The sequence below is a fragment of the Colias philodice genome, chromosome 22 (genome assembly GCF_061535455.1).
Source record: "Colias philodice isolate Cphi_HAF_F1 chromosome 22, ilColPhil1 Martin Lab GWU primary, whole genome shotgun sequence".
Lineage (NCBI taxonomy): Eukaryota > Metazoa > Arthropoda > Insecta > Lepidoptera > Pieridae > Colias > Colias philodice.
In genome coordinates, this window is record NC_143107.1 from 76,505 (window position 1) to 86,314 (window position 9,810).

The window sequence follows — 9,810 nt, forward strand, 5'->3', positions numbered from 1 at the left end:
TATCCTTGTAACAGCAGCTTATGAGCGGAATCAATACGCGATCATCGCAATAAAAGCTTCAGATGTTTGCCCGCTGTCCCCCCCCCCTCTCGGCCCCTCTCCCCGTACACCCCCCGCACCCCGCGCTCCCCCCGCGCACCCCGCCGCCGGCAATTTGCCCGATATTAAGTTTATACAGCGATTTGTACCCTTCTTTACACCGGAGTTAATATGTGTTATTCAATTGTGTTTAAAAACGCTTGTTTCTTAACTTGCTTAATAGTTATGTCGCGCTGCAGTGCATGTTTTGTCAAATGAACTCTATAAAACTAGTTTTCACGATTTAATTCGTATGTTATATTTTAAGCTACTTATTTTTTGGAGATTGGATTTTGTTTCCATTTGACCCATAAACACCTTATAATGTTAAAGGGTTATACTTATATACCTTACAAACTAATAAATAACGCGTACCTAACCTAACACATACGAAAAAATAATTATAATTTATATTTATTGTATCGTCTACATAACAAATTGTTTATAAAGTGAAATATTTACAGTAAAGCCTTGTTTCCACTTGAGCATGCTCAGGCGAATGAGCGGCTCATTTGGCCGAGCCGCTCAAGTGGAGACGCCTGAGCATGCTCGGGCCGCGCGTGCTCAGGCGTCTCCACTTGAGCGGCTCGGCCAAATGAGTCGCTCATTCGCCTGAGCATGCTCAAGTGGAAACAAGGCTTTAGTACTACAAAACAATTGACAACAATAAATAATCATAGAAGGGTCTGCAGCTCAGTGAGCGTCGAGCTTTCTCTGACCGTTTAGTGAGCATTTATCTTCACGTTATTACTCGATCATACTGCGGTTTATTTACTGTCAGCGGACTTACTTACTTTAGCATTACAAGTACCGATGTCTTTATTAAATCTTATATGAATTAATCTTGCTTAATTGAAGTCTGAGTTTGTAGATCGTACGCTATTATTCCGAATACCTTTATAAAAAAAATATGTGTTGTTATAAGATTAGGTTAGAAGTTAAAAATCCAAAATTTTAGAACTTTTCTACACTAACATGAAATTAACACAATATTAACTTCTTACTTAATATATTATTGAATCGACATTATGAAAAAAATTGTTTAAAATCCTGAAAATAAAATAAATCCAAATTTAATTTCGATTTTCGATAATAACTTGAAATTTCCAGGTTTATAGATTTCTGAAAGAGCAGTAGAATTGTAGATTTCACATTAATTGAGTATTACAGATTAATTATTTAAAATCTAGAAGCTGAAACTTATAACTAGACAAGCTTTATACATAATTATTTACTCGAAGGAGATATATTAGCGTAAAGTTTGAGCTGCTCACTCTCATTGATGTTTTATAATTTGAAATAATATTGAAGTAATGAAATGATGTTCACTCCAGTGGCTCACCCTTTGAGAGCTCCGCTATTTGTCCGAATGTGCGAACTTCTCACGAAGGTCAATATTCACTGGTTCGACAATAATCTGCGTCGTGAGAAACGCATTTATCCGGCGCATTCAATATTATGCCAATAAACGTGCTCAATTCGTTTATTTAATTTCATTATTTACATTGTTCTGGAGGTTGGCGCTTTCTATGCCCTTTGCTTTTAATTTGTTCATCGTATATTGTTATACAATTATCGATGGAATGGTGTGAACAATTAAAATTAATGTGCTATCCTAATTAACATAAACAAAAAGGTCAAAAGTAATGTTATGAATCTAAAATAAAGTAATGAGTGTCATACATGAAACTAATCTAAACACAGTACGAAAAGTGATTCCGTTAATCGTATCAAACACCTGACAATTGAAGGGGTAATAGAAAGTAATAAACCTGAAATATAATTGATGGAGAGTCAACAAGATAGCGCCGAGGCGATAAGCGTCGGGACTCGGGGCAGGTAACTGATAAGAGTACAGAGTGTGGACAGCTGTGGGCTCCCACTGCCCACTGCCCACTGCTTGTAATCGTTTAATGATATTATTGTTTAATAATCTATACATGTTAGATAGCTTGATAATTAAAATAACAAATTGGTTGGATTAACGGAGAGAATCGAAACTTTTTGCCAGTCATTCGGATTTTGGAATGCATTACTAAACTTGGAAGGAAGTTTAGCCTGAGCAGTTTCAACTATAATAAATATGTAGAGTCTGGCCACAGATTACTGCGTTATATGATCGAATACGAGCAATATATCGACGATGAAGTGTCAATATATGCTAACTACAAAAACTACATTTTTCAGTAGATAAAAAAAACGTTTTATTTCTTTTTCGTTACTGTTTTTAATTATTATTTTAGCTTACGTTCATTATCAAAGGATATAAGATATCATGGAATCATTTATTAAATGTAACTTCAAAGATTTTTAAAAAAACATGCAGATATTAGATATTGCTTGTAATTGTATTTAAACAGAAAGCCGTATTTTTTAGATACAAGTTATTGCCAATATACTTAGAAGAAATTGTTCTAAAGATTGCAACATTTTTTTATTTTAATATTAGGTTTTTGTATCAATACTATAGTAAAATTTTGATTTAAAATCCTGTCACTACACGTGATTATGCTCGAAGATAGTGATTTAAATATAAAACATTATTTCAATTTGTTCAACTTCATATGGACGAGATTTTCTTGCTGCTTTGGTTATAGTGGCATAATCACTTGGAACGTAAATTTCTTTGTTCTTAAGTTGGCGTTCAAGTCAAGAAATATGAGATATAGCTCAGCCCCCAGAACACATCAGCCCTCCTATGCAAGTGGCTGTAGATAAACGTATCTACAGCTTACGTCAATCTCATACATTCGTAGTCTATTCTATTGAACGCTACGCTAACAGAAAGCCACTTGCATAGGGGGGCTGAGCACAACAGCGTCGAAGATTTACTCATCTTTACGGACGGGTCCAAGACTGAAAATGGCACGGGTGCTGGGGTCTTCTCTGAGGACCTAAACATTAACATCTCCCACCCCTTGGGACCCCGTAATACAATCTTTCAGGCTGAATGCCTAGGACTTCTACTTGCAAGTTGCAGCTTCAGCCATAATCAAATGGAATGTAACAACTTTTCGATTCGGATCCTATCGGATAGCAAAGCAGCACTCATGGCAATCAAAAGCCATGAAATCACTTCAGGGTTAATTCTAGAGTGTCACATAGCCATAACTAGGGTATGTGATCTGGGAAAGTCCCTAGTACTACAATGAATAAAAGTACACAGTAACTCACGAGGAAACGATGCTGCTGACATATTAGCCAGAAGGACATCTCAAACACCGGTCATGGGACCTTTTCCCATTATACCGCTACCTGCAAGCTGGATCCGGCTGATGATTACCCAGCTCATTAACACTGCACAAAAAGCAGAATGTTCTAGCAGATCTGACTGCAAGCAAGCCAGAGAAGCCCTACCAAACATTGACTCTAGACTTGCACGTCAGATTCTCAACCTACGTAGAGTGCAACTACGTGTAATAACAGGGACTCTCACAGGGCACGGCCCCTTCAACAAACATCTCTTTAATTTAGGGATCACAGACAGTCCGCTATGCAGAGCATGCATGGCGTCCGAGGAAACGGCAGCCCATGTCATCATGGACTGTACGGGGGTTGCGGAATACAGGGCAAGACACCTGGGGTCTCCCGGGTCCCTCCCTGAAGCCTTCCGCAGCCTTCACAAGCTGCTTGGCTTAATGTGCTCGGGTGGTTTTAGCTGGATTCCCCCACCTCCATCTCTCACGCAAAATAGGCGATTTTGGTAAGGGCTTCCGTCAGAAAATATAATAGGCAGCTGTTGGCTTACACAATGCTTTTCCAGGTAATTAATTACAAACGAAACAAAAGTGCTAGACGTCAGGTCAGCAGCTTTTTCGTCATACCAGTAACATGTACAATGCTTAGTAATTTAATTGACTCTACGAACAATTTGTTGGTATCTTTACGCGCATAATGCGATGGTAGTTTTGGAAAAGCATCAAAAAAATCGTCAAGAATGGCAATTTTTCGAAGGTTTGTTGAGTTTATGGAGAAGCACGTGTTAGGATACTTTCTTCTTGGTTTGAAAGCATGCCAAACTCACCACTTCTAACCCAGGAATAAACTGTAAATAAGCCCAAGGAAAGCGTGCTTAAAAACAGAGCGGACGCGTCAGGGTTTAGTTAGAATATATTGCCAGCAAAAATGACGCAACTTTTGTTATAAGGTATTGCTACACTTTAATATTTGCTCAAATTGACTGTTTACAGAGAAATGACCTTTATGGGCCTATGTATTACTCTATTTTAAGTACGAAAATGCTATAAAACGAAAATCGCTAAAATGTTAGTTAGGAGGTATTGATACTTCATCGTCGATATGTAAACGGTAAATACTGAACATTAAGATATTAAAGCCAAATACCAAACTTCCGCAATCAAATTGATAATTCCATCCCTTAATGAAGTTGCGATGACGCCTCTAGGAATTGATGTGTTTTATCGAGTTGAGATTAGCCGTTATCGAGTAATGAGGCAATAATGCTCGTAGTAACTCATAATGATATGCTTGTTTTGATAACGCCTGGAGGAACTCGCACCTGACGCAAATTGATACAATAATGAGATTTTATATACCTACACAGACCTACCTAATAATGGAAAATATTGTTTTCTTTGGTATTACCTAAGACTACAGCAGATAGGCCATTTATCTTTATTCATCTGGAAGTATCAATCATATCAAATCATCAGGCATCAGCGTTTATATCCTGGAAAAGAAGTACCTACATACGAAAATGTCTCCTGAAATGAATTTTTCCAATGTGGACTATAGCCTAAAGAGCTTACTGGTATTTTCCAATAATAACCTCTTTGTATGCATTTGGAGTGTTGCGTATGTTATCGAGAGCATAGGAAGTAGGTCCGATATCGGGCCGTAATCCTACTCGCTAATAAGAGCTCGCAGTGCGCTAATTGCCTCAATCGTCGACAATTGTACAGGTGCTCTTTTTTACCAAAGGATTAAACCACAGGCCGTTTTTTTACATTAAAATTAAAACTTTATCTATGAAAGCGTTTCTAAATTAAAAAGTGTAGTTAAAGTTTTATAGGTTCCTTTATTATGCTAAAATTAATTGTAGTAAGTGATGACCTTGCAAAACATTGATTTGTTTGTTTGATTTTCATAAACTTTACAACGAATGTGGTTACGGGCAGATGTGCAAAATATTTTGTATCTGAAACCGAAACATATTGCTTGGAAGCTTGGAATTAGATGTTCATGAACATATGCAAAATTTATCGAATTATTTGCCTGAGCACAGATTTATAATCACCCTGTGGTGTTAGAGGTTAAGCCAATACAAATTTAATTGGTCAGCGAGATCGATAGCGACCAAACCTCGCGTCGACACAAACATGTATCCAGCGCTAATTGCTCTTTTCTGTTTGTGTCAAACCGCCGCTGGCTATGACGCCGCAGGTGAGTAAATATGCCCAAACTTTTCTACCGCAATGCCAATTTTGTGATCATTTAGTTTTTGTGTGTGGTATTTGTCTGTCGCTAGCAGCTAATATCAAAGAACGAAAGACGCATCTGCTATACGCCATCATCTCATTTTTTTATTAAGGGTAACAGATAAGACAAAATTTGAAAATACCTAAACTATTAGCTGAATTCAATTTCCATTTTCATCTTCATATCCATCGTCATCTTGATTTTCATTTACATAAAGCTGAATATTGCGCTTTTATAATTATAATTTTTATATATATTTTATTAATTATAATTAATATTCCGCAATTAAGTCATCATTTTAAGTGTAAAACTTGGTAAAAAATATATATAACGTAGATTTCTCATACAATACCATACGATCATGTTTCGAATGTGAAAACAGGAATTATGTATAAAGAATCTTGTGACATTTAGATGTTTGTCTCCATAGAGCCTCGTCACGGGACCCCCATGGCGGGCACTCTGAGCTCGGTGGGGGCGGGAGGGGAACACTCGCCGCCTATATACCGACCCGGCTCACAGGCGTGAGTATGGAACTTTACTAGACTTAATTAATTTACAAATACATCAATTACCCATACTGAGTAAAACCTTATACCATATTGGCACTTAAAATACAATAATTATAGGAATAAAAAATCTTACAAGCTATGTAATAACTTTAATAAGCATCATCTGATGATGCAAAATGTAAAATATGTATAACACCGATCACAAAATTCTGATGTGCCCATTACATTGCTTCCCATCTCTTTTCGTTTAACAGTACGTAAGTTAACAAGCACTGATCCACAGCTACGTGGTCTCCCAATTCGTGAAGCCGAAGCCCCCCCACCAGTACTGGGAGGAGGAGACGTCGCAGTCGCTGGTGCCGGAGAACCGCAACTGCCTGCTGTGCGAGAGCCAGGACTCCGGCGCGTGCCGAGCCATGCCCTCCTGCGTGTACTGCGAGCCCACCGTCACCGCGCTGTGTGAGAGAAGCACTCCTTGCTTGCGGTGTACTGGTAAGATTTGTAGGTGATAGCCCGTTTAATAAAGAAGTAGCTGCTGGCTAAGACTTCGTCCAAAATAGTAATATAGTACATTGCTCATGTTAGACAAGAATAATATGGCTTTAAAATTAATTCAGAGGTTGGTTGGTTTGAAGAATTTTAATTCAGTAATTACAAACGCCCGAAATGTAAAATATTTCGTAAGTTATATTGCTATTAGTGTAGAATGAAGATGCAGAAGTAATAAAATTGCCAGGGTATCAAAGGAAACAAAAGTGAGTTTCAAATTCTTCTACATGGTTTGTCACCTAAATGTTACTCTTAATATTTAATAGTATAATATGTATATTGTATAGTCAAACATTTATACTTTCTAATGGTTTGACTAAATATGAAAGCCTATTATCCATCACTTCACCATGTATGTTGCCTTGCGGAATCAGCTCAGTCACAAACCAAGGAATCGCCGATTAACTTGGCGTGATAAAGATGATCAAGGAGACGGTTTATATGATTGATCTATGATCTGTCTGTTTCAGTGATAAAGAACCCGTTCTTCAAGTGCATCCCGGGGGAGAAGTACATGGACGAGTGCGACTCGTGCCGCTGCACAGACGGGCACGGCGGCTGGTGCTCCGACCAGTTCTGCGAGCTGCGCGCGCTGCATCTGTACGCCATGAAGCTGTCTGATGGCGAGTTCTATTGAGGGCAATACATATCTACTGATATTGTGATAATGGTCGTTTTATTTGCTTATCCTACTAGCTGTTACTCGCAGCTGTGTGTAGTTAAATGAAATTTAAATGTTTTGCTGTGATAAAAAATAAGCTATTACTGTCTAACATCCTTATTCTAACTATGTCCAGCAAATGTCCAGAAATGAAAATGCGATGTGCGATGCGATGTGAAAGCTTTCTTTCACAGACGGAAGCTGCCTTTACAAACAAGCAGACATGAGCATTTAGAAAATTAGATTTTTTTAATTTAATTTAAAGAATCAAAGCGATTTTAACGATATAGCTGCAGATTTCTATCAAATTTTTAATCAATATAGAGCGTTTAAATAAACCGAATAATAATACTATTAAAAAAGCTCCTTGCTTGCCCACCATCATCTATTTATTTAATTTTCACACGATGCACAATAAAATAATTCTATAATAAACATTCGTGGTATTAAAAGTGTCTCAAAAACCTTAATTTTAACTCTTTAGAAGGCCACACAAAGGAATAATTCACAGGTTTTGTAAACACGTCCGGGTTGTTCACTGGAGTATTAATAACGTCAATATTAGAGAACTCTCTCATGTAGACCGAACAGGAAATACAAATTAAACACATGAAATATACTTGGATGGGTCAGGTGAAGAGAAAAACGAAATTAAAAGTACGAGTTAATTTATTTACGATGTTCATAATATAAGCGTGTTGTGGAATGATAACATAAAGAAGAAGCTTTTATTTGTACAATGTGCAAAGTTTTTTTAAGCATTGTAAATGTTTACCAGTTAAAGACATTGAACACAACATTAAAGGTCTTGAATGTGTTACAAATACATAATCCATTTGCCCATAAAAACGTAGAAAGAGAAATTATACAAATACATATTATGTGTAATTTGAAAAGCTCTATTATCTCAAATTAATGAAATTTCGGAAAATTTTACCTGTGTTTTACTCAGTTCTGAAACAATATCTAATTAATAATTATAAACTGGCTTGTCTCAGAATGTAATTATATAGCTATATATTAACAGGAAAATGAGTTCAAACATATTGAAATAGGATCTAAATTTCCGTGAACGGAGAATAGATAACGTAGAGAATCGCAACATTCTGCCACTGAACTTCACTAATTGATACAAATATTTACACTATGGTTTGTCCTTCAAGCGTGTATCCTATTCCTGTAGCCCTTATTGTAAAAGCACAAGGATTAAAATAAAAATAAGACGAGCTGGGTGGGCAAGGGACTTGCAAAGGATTATCAGGTGTATTGTCAATTGTGGTTGTAATTCCTTAAATTACATTTTAACTAAGTGATGGGAAATTATCTTTGAAATGGATAGTGTATGACGGAAGGTGAAGACAGTTTTTTTGTTATATTTTGTTTTGTTGTTATATTTTTGAGAGCCCCTTTTGCCACTTTAAGCATTAATAATTTTTTGATACCAATCATTGATTTAGATACTAACAATATTCTTTGTTTCTGGAACTGTCTCTTTCGATTTATAATATTTTTTTACTGTTGCTGTGTTATAAAAATATCAATCATTTGTTAGAGCAGAAACATTCTGTTTCTTGAAAAAAAAAATATTATCATAAAGTAAAATAAGAATTAATAAAGTAACATAAAGCTATTAATAATAATGTGGTTCCAGGTAAAAAGGAAAATAAGGTCATGGCGGCGAATCGACCAAGTTAATAATGCCATTTGAAATTGATCTCCTAATAATATACTCTTTAGAAAGAGCGACAAATTGTCCTCATTGTGCGAGAACACAATCCTACGAAACGTATCAATTACAAAGAAATTCGCAATAATGAGCTTTAATTAAAACTAAGTTTTATCGACAGGAGATAAGGTTGATATTTGGTGGGAGTATTCTCATAAGGTGTTAGGTTAGTGTGTCGATTGGCCGGAAATAGGTACATGCGGTGTGTTTAAGCTTTACAACAAATGAATACAAGTGACGGTTTCCGAGTGTCGTATGACTTGCATACCACCTTCAGTTAAGCGTTGTGCTTTAATTCTGATTTCTGTACGATTGTTTCTGCGTACGACTAAATGCCAAATATTTTAATTTATTACCTACAGTAGAGTTATGAATTATGATATATTATACTTACTTGATATTTCTGTACACATGTATAAAGTATATTTATCTTTAATTATGGCATTAATTCATCTCTTAGAAGATAGAATATTTAAAAATTATTTTAGTTACTTACCAACTTGAAAAGTACAACTTAAGAATGCTTAATTATTTTTTTGGTAAAATCTTATATGCAAAGCTTTCTATAACATTACATATTATGTACATCTTAAAGCATTTTTTTCTACTACTAATAGTTTAAGTATATTATAGCATGGAATACAACCACAAGGTTAATCTTAATATTAAGCGACCGCCCGCGGCGCGGCTCTACCACAAGCACAGATATTAAATAAAAATAAATATAAATATGGCCCATTGTGTGAGAAGGGATTAGCTACTGCTTTGCGGTACTTTTTATTGTATTTGTTATACATATTATGTTGCGAAAGGGTGCGAGAGAGTGCAATCATTAAAAAGTTATA

General features: G+C 36.1%; 1 protein-coding gene across 1 annotated transcript; it reads left to right on the forward strand.

The window, feature by feature from the left end:
- Positions 1-5,417: 5,417 nt before the first annotated feature.
- LOC149478196 (uncharacterized) lies at positions 5,418-7,215 on the forward strand. Its single transcript, XM_089709221.1, has 4 exons — positions 5,418-5,481; positions 5,948-6,041; positions 6,313-6,521; positions 7,049-7,215. Exons 1-4 carry the CDS (start codon positions 5,418-5,420, stop codon positions 7,213-7,215), a joined length of 534 nt encoding a protein of 177 aa, XP_089565347.1.
- The last annotated feature ends 2,595 nt before the right edge of the window (positions 7,216-9,810 follow it).

Coding starts and splice junctions, on each gene's coding strand:
- LOC149478196 (XM_089709221.1), top strand. CDS start 5,418: ATGTATCCAGCGCTAATTGCTCTTTTCTGTTTGTGTCAAACCGCCGCT. Junction 5,482..5,947: donor CGCTGGCTATGACGCCGCAG/GTGAGTAAATAT, acceptor TTGTCTCCATAG/AGCCTCGTCACGGGACCCCC. Junction 6,042..6,312: donor TACCGACCCGGCTCACAGGC/GTGAGTATGGAA, acceptor ACTGATCCACAG/CTACGTGGTCTCCCAATTCG.